Here is a 12,413-nt window from a genome sequence, read left to right on the forward strand (position 1 = left end):
TGAGGTAGGTTTGAGGCGCCCACTTGTAGATGCTCTTAATTAGTTTTTTTGCGTGGTAGTTAGGTTTAATCTTTAAACAATGAACACCCAAATCATTGTGGCTCCACCCATGCATGGAGATTGGAGACGGAGGAGAAAAGGCTCCCCTTCCCTTCTAGGCCAGCGAAAACTTGTACTACACCTACGTTGCATGTCACATTCATATACTATACTGCAGCTGCAGCGCAACTCTCTCTCTAATAGCCTTTACGTGCCACCAAAATCCTAGTAGCCCTAGGCGTTCATATTCTTTTGAGAGGGACAACACGAGCAGCTGGAGGTAGACCTAAGTAATCATGATTCTGCTGCTACTGCTACTGCGCAGCGTAGGAGGAGGAGTGCCCAGACGGCATGGAGAAAAATCCTATATATTCATAAACCCCCAGAAATAACCCTAGATCGGAAGTTCTGCCGCCGTAAGTCTCTCTAGACACGAAAAACCAATTGTTATCCGCGAGCGTCCCTTTAGCAAATCTCGATGATGTCTGACGGTGTACGATACTGTGACCAGGCAAGGGCAGACACTCCTTTGAATTTTTCCCAAGACCTTTTGCTACATTATTCTGTTTATCAGCAGAGGACTCATTTGCCAACACATACGAAGAGTTTATTGCCTTTAGTCTTTAGTCGAAATAGCTGCTTTAATTAGATTTGGTTAGGGTTAATTAGTTTTGCAGTATATGACTGTTGGGTATTGTGTGTTATACTATAAGTACTTATTTTTTAAATTATTAGGTATTAAGACTATTACTTATTGTTATGGTCCAAGTCACTTTTATACCTTTTTATTATAGTGAGAGTCACTTACTAATTTTAGTTTATTCTGTATAAACAGTAAACTTTTAATCAGAAAGACCTATCTAGTAAATTTTTGTACAATCTGATGACAACATCCATTATTGATGAAAATCAAAGTAAATAAAACAATTTATACTAAACTTTCATATTTTAAAGACATTTTTGGCATGTCACATGGATAGGTACTATATTACAATGAATCTAAATTATATGTTCAATAAATTATATTATTAATATATACACCTTAAAACACATTTGAATCAAATCCACTTATATAAAAAAACAAAATGTTTTACACTTCCATAAAAATAGTGTGTATGTATTCATAAATAGTTTAGGAGAGATTTATAAAGTGTATGGTATGATAACACCTTGGTAGATGTCTTTTATGATTAGATATATGCAAATGGAAATATCTAGAGTGCACGAGATGTATGCAGGGAGGTTGGAACCTAATAATTGGAACACTATGTATTTACTTCTTTTATCGAACATGTCTTACTCCATTAGGGCATGGCCATTGCTCCAGCCTGGACAGTTGCCTCACGGCCTCCACGTCGGAGAAGAGCCATCGTGGACAAGTCTGATGGAAAAGTAGCAGCTTGCAGAGGGAAGGTGGATCTTGCAGAAGAAGCGGTCTCTCCATAGGAAAAGAGTGGTCCTGGCAGCAAAAGGACGAGAGAGAAAGAGGTGCTGGTGCCCAATTTCTCCCGTTTGAAGCTTTCTTACCTCAGCAATTGGATCACGGAGGTTATCACCTATCATCAGCTGCGTTGGGTGAACGTTTCATGTGCTATAGCCTGAGCAGATGTGGCACCTGAGACCACCACTAGGTGATGCCTCCATTGTACATGCCCTTATGATGTGCTCAATAATATGTTGATGATGTGTGTCTCCTTTGTACTTGGTACCAAAATATCATGGCTCTAGATAAAATAATATTTAGTAAAATTTGTAATTCATTCATCAAAGAGACTAGCAACCTGAGCATACTTGCTTTATAATGTGAACTTACTATAAACCTGACACTAAGAATTGGGTCATTTACATTCTCTAGATATTCAATTGTTTTGTTATATTTAGTAAACTCTTGCATGAAACAAGTTTCTTAGTAGTAATGTGATGATTAAATATTAACACACAGAGTAGTATGTGTGTAGTACCTGTAAGACAATAGAGTTGGGGGAACCGGCTCAACCCTCTAGGGGTGGCCTATCTCACATATATATAACAAACGGGTACAAGTTACATCATACGTATATGTACGTATACAACTACAGAGACTATACAGTCTAACACCCTCCCTCAATCTTAGCCACTTCCTAAAGAATCTAGAAGGGTAAGATTGCGCCTACAAGTCTCAAACTGTGGAAGAGGTAATGGCTTGGTGAAGATGTCCGCAAGTTGATCCTTGGAAGAGATAAACTTGATCTGTAGTTGCTTCTGAGATACCCGTTCCCGTACAAAATGATAGTCCACTTCAATGTGTTTCGTTCGGGCATGGAATACCGGATTAGCAGATAGGTATGTAGCACCGATGTTATCACACCAAAGAATAGGGGACTGTGACTGAGATATTCCCAACTCCTGAAGCAAAGACTGTATCCAGATAATTTCTGCAGTTGCATTAGCCACAGCCTTATACTCAGCTTCAGTACTGCTACGTGAAACAGTAGCCTGTTTCCGAGCACTCCAGGCGATCAAAGTAGAACCAAAGAACACAGCATAGCCCCCCGTGGATCGCCTGTCATCTGGACTGCCAGCCCAATCCGCATCAGAATACGCCGAGATGACCCCAGAGGGATTCGGTCGAATGTGCAAACCATAGGACAACGTGAAACGAATGTAGCGCAAGATGCGCTTCACTGCAGACCAATGAGTATCACGAGGTTCCTGAAGATACTGACATACTCTGTTAACTGCAAAAGAGATGTCAGGACGTGTGATAGTCAGGTACTGCAAACCACCAACAATACTCCTGTACTGTGTCGCATCAGCAGAAGACAGGAGATCACCAGCAACAGCAGTAATCCTATCAGTAGCAAACATAGGTGTAGTCGGTTTGCACTTAAGCATCCCAGCTCGCTGTAACAAATCCAAGGAGTACTTCTTTTGCGTCATAATCAGACCACTGGACACAGAAGCAACCTCAACTCCAAGAAAGTAGTGAAGCCACCCAAGATCTTTGACCGCAAAATCAGCACCAAGAGACCGAACAAGAGCATCAGCAACCGACTGAGAGGAACTGACAAGGATAATATCATCCACATAAACAAGCAGATACATGGTAACTGCAGGCCTCTGAAGAAGAAACAACGAGGAGTCAGCAGCTGAGGATGCAAAACCATGAGCACGAAGGGCCGTCGCAAGACGAGCATGCCAAGCACGAAGAGCTTGCTTCAGACCATAGAGTGCTTTAGTAAGCCGACATAGATAATCAGGACGATCGGGATCAGAGAACCCTGGAGGCTGCCGCATATATACCTCCTCTTCGAGAACACCATGGAGAAAAGCATTCTGCACATCCAGCTGACGAAGAGACCAACCCCGAGTAACTGCAAGAGAGAGAAGAAGCCTGATAGTAGTAGGTTTAACCACTGGACTGAAGGTGTCTTCATAATCAAGACCATAAGGCTGCCGAAAACCTCGAGCAACCAGCCGCGCCTTGTAGTGCTCAATAGAACCATCTGAATGCTTCTTCACTTTGAAAACCCATTTGGAGTCAATGACATTAACACGGGGTGGTGGCGGAACAAGAGTCCATGTTTTGTTACGAAGGAGAGCATGATACTCCTGCTCCATAGCCTCTCGCCAATGAGGTAGACTCAAAGCAGCCTGATACGTGCGCGGTTCAGAGGAAGGATCCGCACGAGCAGCAGCCATACAGGCAGCCAACCAAGCAACAGTCCCATCATGTCGCTGTTTAGGCTGAAAGATGCCACTGCGACTCCGTGTATGTGGTCACTGAGGGAGCACAGTAGGTACAGGAGCCGAAGAGGACTCTGGTGATGATGGCGACGATGGCGAGGACAGCTCGGCTGACGACGGAGAGACCTCGGAGAGCGCCGGTGAGGGCACACCGAAGACCGGTGAGCTTGGCCCAGGCGTAACCGGCGAGGAAGGCCGAGGAAGCGACGAGGCCGGCGTGACCGAGCAAGGTGGCGAGGCCGGCTCAGAAGCCAGAGGCACCGAGGGCGGCGAGCAACGCAGCGAGGCCAGGGGCGCCGAGGCCGACGGGGCCACCGGGCTACATGGCACCGAGGCCGGCTTAGGAGCCGGATGTGTCAAGGCCGACGGGGCCACCCGGCTGCATGGCAAGGAAACCAGCCTAGGCTAGACCGGCCCAGACTCCTCTGGTGCGGTAGTCGCGACAGGCCGAAGCGGCGAGGCCGGCCCAGAGTCCATGGGCGTAGAAGCATGCGTCGCGGGAAGATCGACCGGACATGCATGGGCACGGGGGCCGAGGCCATGCAACTCACCATGATCGTCGTGAGCCACTGGTGCCTCCAGAATTTCCAAGCGCGCCCCACGTCCAGTGCCTGCATCATGGTTAGGCAACAATATAGGAGAGTATGCAATATCATCAAATTGGTCAGCAGCAACAGAGGATGAATGCAAGGAGGGTGGTTCAACAGTGGACACAGGAAGCTTGGCAAATGGAAAAACATGCTCATCAAACACGACATCCCGGGATATGTAGACACGATTGGTGGGAACATGAAGACATTTGTACCCTTTATGAAGAGAGCTATAGCCCAGAAAAACACACTTTTCGGAGCGAAACTCAAGCTTGCGCTTGTTGTACGGGCGGAGATGTGGCCAGCAAGCGCACCCAAAGACCTTAAAAAAGGTATAATCAGGTTGTTCATTAAGGAGAACCTCAACGGGAGTCTTCATATTCAAGACACGAGTGGGGGTACGGTTTATGAGAAAACATGCAGTGGTGAGAGCATCACTCCAGAATCGAAATGGAACTGATGCATGGGCCAAAAGAGTAAGACCAGTTTCAACAATGTGACGATGCTTACGTTCGACAGAACCATTCTGTTGATGTGTATGTGGACATGCTAAACGATGAGCTATCCCAAGCGACTGAAAGAAGGAGTCGAGGTTGCGATATTCGCCCCCCCAATCGGACTGAACATGAACAATTTTGTGCTTGAGAAGACGTTCAACATGTTTTTGAAACTGAACAACAATATCAAACACATCAGATTTGCGTTTAATAAGATAAAGCCAGGTAAAACGACTATAAGCATCAACAAAACTGATATAATAATTATGACCGCTGACAGAAGTCTGAGCAGGACCCCATACATCTGAAAACACAAGTTCTAAAGGATGTTTCACCTCACGACTAGACTCCGAAAAAGGAAGTTGATGACTCTTCCCCTGCTGACAAGCATCACACACTGCTACATCTTTATTACTTGACACACTAGGAAGCTCATGACGACGCAAAACATGACGAACGATAGGTGTGGCCGGGTGACCAAGACGAGCATGCCACTGTGACGGAGATACCCGGACTCCACTGAACACGCGAGCGACTGCAGGATGCTCCAGACGATAGAGTCCCTGGCACAACCGCCCGCTAAGAAGAATGTCCCTCGTGCCCCGATCCTTAATAAAAAGATCGAAAGGATGAAATTCACAAAGCACATTATTATCACGTGTAAGTTTAGGAACATAAAGAAGATTACGTGTCACAGAGGGAACTCTAAGCACATTGCGAAGTTGAAGACTCCTATTTGCATGCCTAGTGAGAAGAGATGCTTGACCAATATGAGATATATGCATACCTGCTCCATTGGCAGTGTGGATTTTGTCGGAGCCGTGGTAGGGTTCGCGAGTATGGAGCTTGCCCATCTCACTCGTCAGATGCTCCGTGGCCCCAGAGTCCATGTACCAGTGAGGATCAACAGAGTAGGACTGAGTATGCCCCTGCTGCTTAGTGGACACTGGGCGATCCGCCATGGCCACCTGACGCGCAAAATTGTGCGTGTCCTTGCCATCATTGCCAAGACCCAGAAAGCTCTTCTGAAAGCGCTTGTGGCACTTAGAGGACCAGTGCCCCTCAATGCCACACAGCTGACATACGCGCTTGCCACCAACCCCCGGTAATGTCGCGGTAGGAGGGGGGCCGATGCAGGCGGCGATGGCAGCCCCGAAGAGGCCCTGGATGAGAAAGAAGGGCGGCCACCCTTGGTGGCGGCGTTGGCCGAGAGGGAGCCCCCACTGGCCCTGGAGCGGCGTGACTCGACCCGCTGTTCCGTGAGAAGGAGGCGGGAAAAGACCTCATGCGCCATCATGGGGTTTGAGTTGCCCCGCTCGTTCATGATCTCGACCAAGGCGTCGTACTCCTCATCGAGACCATTGACAATGAACGAGTTAAACTCGGAATCGGTGAGGGGCTGGCCGATGGAGGCCAACGTGTCGGCAAGGCCCTTGACCTTGTTGTAGAACTCGGTGGCCGTAGAATCCAGCATTTGACACTCACCAAGCTGGCGACGAAGCGCGGAGACACGGGCCTGCAACTGCGCTGCAAACGAGCGCTCGAGGATGGTCCATGCCTCATGAGAAGTCTTGGCGAAGACAACAAGTCCGGCAACCGCCGGAGTGAGCGACCCCTGGATGGAGGAGAGGTTCGCCTGGTCCTGCCCTGTCCAAACACGGTGCGCCGGATTGTAGACCGGGCTGTGCACGCTATCCACCAGCGCAGGGGGACAGGGGAGAGAACCGTCGACGTAGCCCAGGAGATAATGACTCCCGAGAAGCGGAAGAACCTGCGCACGCCAGAAGATGTAGTTGTCTGCGGACAGCTTGATGGTGATGAGGTTCCCAAAGTGAAACAGCGGCGGCGGCGAGGAGCCCGCGGAGTAGACTGCCGGAGGTGGATACACCGTAGAGGCAGAGGCCGCGGTTGCAGCCACCGTCGCGACCGCAGGAACAGATGACGAAGAGGCCGAGCCCGCAGCAGCAAACCCCGCCATCATGGCCGACGGGGGCGCCACCAGGGTGAGGGCCGAGCCCCCACCAGTCGAGGCGATCAGCGGCTGCCCCCCAGACGGGGCGAGCGGCACGTCGCTGCGGGAAGCGGGCGAGGAAGACAGGGCGATCGGCGGCTGGCCCCCACTCGGGGCGAGCGGCGCGTCGCTGCGAGTCTCGGACGAGGGAGCGCCCGCGGTAGACGGCACGATCGGGAGCCCCGGAGACGAGGAGAAAAAGGACCCGAGGCTCCTCGTCTCGATCGGGGCGGTGGAGACCGCAGCGGCGTCGATGGGTCGGGACAGGAGGGCCGCGAGAGAGGCCGGCAAGAAGCTAGCCATGGTGGAGCCGGAGGCGGCGGAGCCCGACATAGCTAGGGCAGCGGCGGCGCGATCTCAGGGACGGCGGCGGCGCACAGACAGACGGCGGCGGGGTTTAGGGTTTGGGCGGAAGCGTGTTGACCTAGCGTGATACCATGTAAGACAATAGAGTTGGGGGAACCGGCTCAACCCTCTAGGGGTGGCCTATCTCACATATATATAACAAACGGGTACAAGTTACATCATACATATATGTACGTATACAACTACAGAGACTATACAGTCTAACAGTACCCCGCCCAAACAACACATACACGAACGCGGGTTAAGAAACTAAAAAGTCAAGAGGATCCATTCACACGTGTTGTCGCGAAACACAGCACAAAACGACACAGCAAAATGAATTATTCCTGGATTTATTCCAGGATTTTCGGCGATGTGCATTCAGTGGGAGGAGACGTTCCCGTCGACGACGAGCCGCCTACGGTGACTTCATAAATCTCAAGATGATATGCCGGCTCAGTCTTTCGAAGGCGCTCATAGGGGTAGGGTGTGCGTGTGTGCGTTCACATGGATGAGTGTATGCGCGTGTATATGAGCGCTTGTGTCTGTACTGATGTTAAAAAAAAAGAAACGCAGGAAAAGTGCAAATCTCAATGTCATAGACTTGGACTAAGATTTAGCAAAACCAATTTTCACTCCACATGACAAAATTACACCTCCGCCGGTTTTCGCAGTAAAACCGGCGGAGATTTCTGTTGTCGGACCCCCGTACACAACTACGTTGCCGGACGCGCCAACATGTTGTCTTTTGATATTATAAAAATGTGACCGTGGGAGTTTCTCCCAGTGTCTTCAGAACTCAAAAAGAAAAAATATTAATATGTGAAATGTGATGCCAAGATTTCTGTTGGTAACAGTTGGTTCTGTGTGGATGTGCTCGTGAATGTGAAATGCGCTGACCCAAAAAAATAAAAATCCAGCCCGTACGTGTTCCTTATTCAAGATAGAGGAAAGTATCGTTTTCCCCCTCAAATCCTGTCTGATGGACCGATTTCCCCTCAAAGTCTAAAACTGGATCAATCAGCCCCTAAACTCTTCAAAACCGGATCAATTCTCCCCCATGGTGGTTTTGCACCAGATTTAGGTGGTTTTGACTAGTCTCCTTGCTGCTCGCAGCCGCCCTTGCTGCTCTTTGGCGCCGGCCCTTGCTGCTCCTCACCGCCGCACTTGTAGCTCTCTGGTGCCGCCCCTTGCTCCTCCCTACCACCACCCCGTGCTCCTCGTTCCTCCCCACGAGCAACAGCAATAGCAGCATGGGCGCCATGAGTACGACGAAGGCAAGTGCCGGCCACGAGCACGACACACGCGGGGCCCTGCCGGCAAGAGTCAGCAGCAGCTCCATGACGCGCGTCCCACGGGAGAGGAGCTCGTTGCCTCACTCCCCATCCCCGATGGTCCTTGACAGCAACTTCCCCCCGTGGTCCTGGGCGGACGCGTCCACGTAGATGAATGAGCGGCGCGGTCCGGACCATGGCGAGTGAGGACCGTGCCGGCCATGGTGAGCTCGGTGCAGAGGCGTGCGGCCTACCTGCGATGCCAACCCCGACAACAGGCAGTCTCACGTGACGCCGCGGGGCTCCTCCATGGGCGGCAAGTCAAGCCGCCTCGCCGTCGCTTCGGATTTCTGCTCCTCGCCGATCCGCATGTCGCGTCCCAGGAATCGCGCCGATCTGCCAAGTCAGCACTGTCCAGTCAGCAAGGAGACTAGTCAAAACCACCTAAATCTGGTGCAAAACCACCATGGGGGAGAATTGATCCGGTTTTGGAGAGTTTAGGGGCTGATTGATCCGGTTTTAGACTTTGGGGGGAAATCGGTCCATCAGACAGGATTTGAGGGGGAAAACGATACTTTCCTCTTCAAGATATAATAATGAGCACCTTGCTAATTAATTAACTGACATGTGGTTCACCATTGGACATGTAATGTTAATGAACAGTTTTCTGTTAGTGCTAACAGATATGATTTCATCGTTAGTTGAGCTCAATGCTGTCAAGCGCCTCTCCCAAACAATATTGGACGTGGCCATCATTAGTTGAACATTGAAATCATGCATGATCCTCGTTCAAGATATAATGCTGTAGTACTAACATCATATTCAACATGTGCACAAAAATTCCGCGCCCTAAAATAGTTTTAGCGCGCTACTGTAGCACTTTTAGTGCGCCGGACCCAACATTGCTTTAGCAGAAGCCTAAAAGCGCGCGCCTAAAATGAACATAGTGTAAATTATGAAGTGCGCCCAATCCGGAGCCCAAAATATGCTGCGGGCGATAGCATTTTTCAGCGCGCGCGCAAAAACTTTTAGCCCTACAGCTTCAGCTGGAGCTATTCGGCGTCCAAAAAACGATTTTTTAGTGCGCGGAGCTTTTTTTGAGCGTCTGTTGGAGATGCTCTAATAAACAACATGCTAATTATACTCCCTCGCTGTGTTTGTCACTTTTATCGTGTGGGATGCTGGGCATGAGTAGAACGTGTATTTGGCTTTGGCACTATGGTTGTGTCTAGGTCTAAGTTGACTGAGACTTAACCAAGTCACGGTCAAATGATAGTCAAATGATATTGTATATAAGCAGAAAAATAAAAAAACTGAAAAGAATTTTTTTTTCAAACCTTTGTGCAAGATCAAAAGAATATAGCATTGACTGAGACATAACAAAGTCGAATTGGACTTAGCAAAACTGTTTATATGTTAGGCGTACGCTGTGTCTGGCTTGGGTACAAGTAGAAGGCATACGTGAGGGAGCGGAGCGGCACTAGAAACTAGAACTAGAACTAGAATGGCCGCTAGTCGGACGCCGACGCTGGTGCTGGTGCCGGAGTGGGGCACCGGCCACCTCATGTCCATGCTCGAGTCCTGCAAGCGCATCCTTCTCTGCGGCGGCCGCGCCTTCTCCATCACGCTGCTCGTCATGCGCCCGCCCACCGCCCAGGCCACCTCCGAGGTCGAGGCGCACGTCCGCCGCGAGGCCGCCTCCGGCCTCGACATCCGCTTCCACCGCCTCCCCGCCGTGCAGCCTCCGGCTGACGCTGCCGGGGTCGAGGAGTTCATCGCGCGCTACATCCAGCTCCACGCGCCCCACGTCAGGGACGCCGTCGCGGGGATGCCGTGCCCCGTCGCCGCGCTCGTGCTCGACCTGTTCGCGGCGCCCATGGTCGACGTCGCCCGCGACCTGGGCGTGCCCTCCTACGTCTTCATGTCCTCCACCGGCGCCATGCTCGCGCTCATGCTGCACCTGCCCGTGCTCCACCAGGTGGTCACCGTGGAGTTCAGCCAGGTGGACGGAGAGGTGGTGCACGTGCCCGGGCTGCCGCCGATACCGCCCGAGTCCATGCCGTGCCCGGTGGTGGACAAGAAGAGCCCCAACTACACGTGGTTCCTGCGCCTCGGCCACAGCTTTATGGACGCCACGGGAATCATCGCAAACACCGCGGACGAGCTCGAGCCGGGGGCCCTCGCGGCCGTCGCCGACGGCCGCGCCGTGCCAGGGCGCCCCGAGCCGCCGGTGTACCCCGTCGGCCCCGTGCTCTTGCTTCGCAGCAGTGACAGAAGGAAGGATGACTCGGATCCACCGCCGCACCAGTGCATCGCCTGGCTGGACGCGCAGCCGCCGGCGTCGGTGGTGTTCCTCTGTTTCGGGAGCATGGGCTGGTTCGAGGCAGCGCAGGTGGTGGAGATCACGGCGGCGCTTGAGCGGTGCGGCCACCGCTTCCTGTGGGTCCTCCGTGGCCCGCCATCCTCGGAGTCGGGCGCCGGCGCGCCGGACGGGTCGGAGCACCCGACGGACGCGAAGCTGGAGGAGCTGCTCCCAGAGGGGTTCTTGCAGAGGACGGAGGGCAAGGGCCTGGTGTGGCCGACGTGGGTGCCGCAGAAGGACATCCTGGCGCACCCGGCCGTGGGGGGGTTCGTGACGCACGCCGGGTGGAACTCGGTGCTGGAGAGCCTGTGGCACGGCCTGCCAATGGCGCCGTGGCCTCTCTACGCGGAGCAGCACCTGAACGCCTTCGAGCTCGTCGCCGACATGGGGGTCGCCGTGCCGCTCAAGGTGGACCGGAAGCGGGACAACTTGGTGGAGGCGGCGGACCTGGAACGAGCGGTCAAGTGTCTGATGGGCGAGGAGGGGCGGAAGGCCAGGGAGAGGGCCGCCGAGATGAGAGACGTCTGCCGCAACGCCGTCAGCAAGGGTGGCTCCTCCGACGCTGCGTTGCAGAGGCTCTCGGAGGCGCTCCACCACGGCGCCGTGCTGCCCCCGACCATGTGAATTCTTTGCGCTTGCCAGGAAAAGCGTTTCCTCCTAACAAACCTAGACCGACTCTCCCCACGGTTTAAGTTCTCCTGCTCGCATTATTTCTTGATTTATTTTAAAATTTTCAACGATGCGCTTTCAGTATGAGAGGAGATGTTTCGGTCGACGACGAGACGCCTACGATGATTTCATAAATGGTGAGTGTATGCGTGTATGTATGAGTGCTTGCGTCTGTACCGTGTTAAAAGAAAAAAAAAAACATTTGCACCGTGTAAGTGTAAAAAAAGGTAATAAAAATGTTCCTTTTATCTGTTACATGTTTTTCTCATGTATTTTTTAATGAATCTGAAAGTATTCAACACTTTTTTTTGAATTGAACTTGGTTATGGCTGTGTGTATCTTAGTTATGTAGAAGCCGGGTGTAATGCTTAAACCTTTTAAATAATAAAGCGCCATTTATTAATAAAAAACCCAAATTGTATTGATATTCATGCCCCCAACTCCTTTTGGTCCTTGCTTTCTTTCTAGAAAGTTAAGAAGTGCTTTGATGTTGTCACCATTATCTTCTATGACCGAAGTCGGCACGATTTTATTTCTCAGATTGAGAGACGACACCATCATCCCACCATGATGAAAGTCGGCACAATTTGCACTAGGAGTCGTGCCACCCTGATCCTGCAACTTTATGGATCCGCACAGAGCCTCACCACGAAGACAAAAAGCCACCGCTGGTTCTCCTCACCGGAGCAAACTCTAGAAATGATGCCCTCAGGAGGGACTATGACTCAGAAGCACATCCCTCGCTCAATCCCAGGGAGATTTAGGGTTTCCCCCGGAGTTTCCCGCGCCGTCGTGGACCCCAGCGCCTCAAACCATACCACAGGCCGACCACCAAAGACAAATCTAGTCAGATATGTCCGTATGGACCCACCTCGCGTAGCAGAACATGCCTCCATGGCG

General features: G+C 51.4%; 1 protein-coding gene across 1 annotated transcript; it reads left to right on the plus strand.

Annotated features, from left to right (window-relative positions):
* Positions 1-9,940: 9,940 nt before the first annotated feature.
* Positions 9,941-11,768, plus strand: LOC119292334 (anthocyanidin 3-O-glucosyltransferase 2-like). The gene has a single exon (XM_037571182.1). The coding sequence runs from the start codon at positions 9,987-9,989 to the stop codon at positions 11,466-11,468; it is 1,482 nt and encodes a 493-aa protein (XP_037427079.1). The 5' UTR covers positions 9,941-9,986; the 3' UTR covers positions 11,469-11,768.
* Positions 11,769-12,413: the final 645 nt, after the last annotated feature.

This window comes from Triticum dicoccoides, chromosome 4B, assembly GCF_002162155.2.
Source record: "Triticum dicoccoides isolate Atlit2015 ecotype Zavitan chromosome 4B, WEW_v2.0, whole genome shotgun sequence".
Taxonomy (NCBI): domain Eukaryota; kingdom Viridiplantae; phylum Streptophyta; class Magnoliopsida; order Poales; family Poaceae; genus Triticum; species Triticum dicoccoides.

Coding starts and splice junctions, on each gene's coding strand:
- LOC119292334 (XM_037571182.1), top strand. CDS start 9,987: ATGGCCGCTAGTCGGACGCCGACGCTGGTGCTGGTGCCGGAGTGGGGC.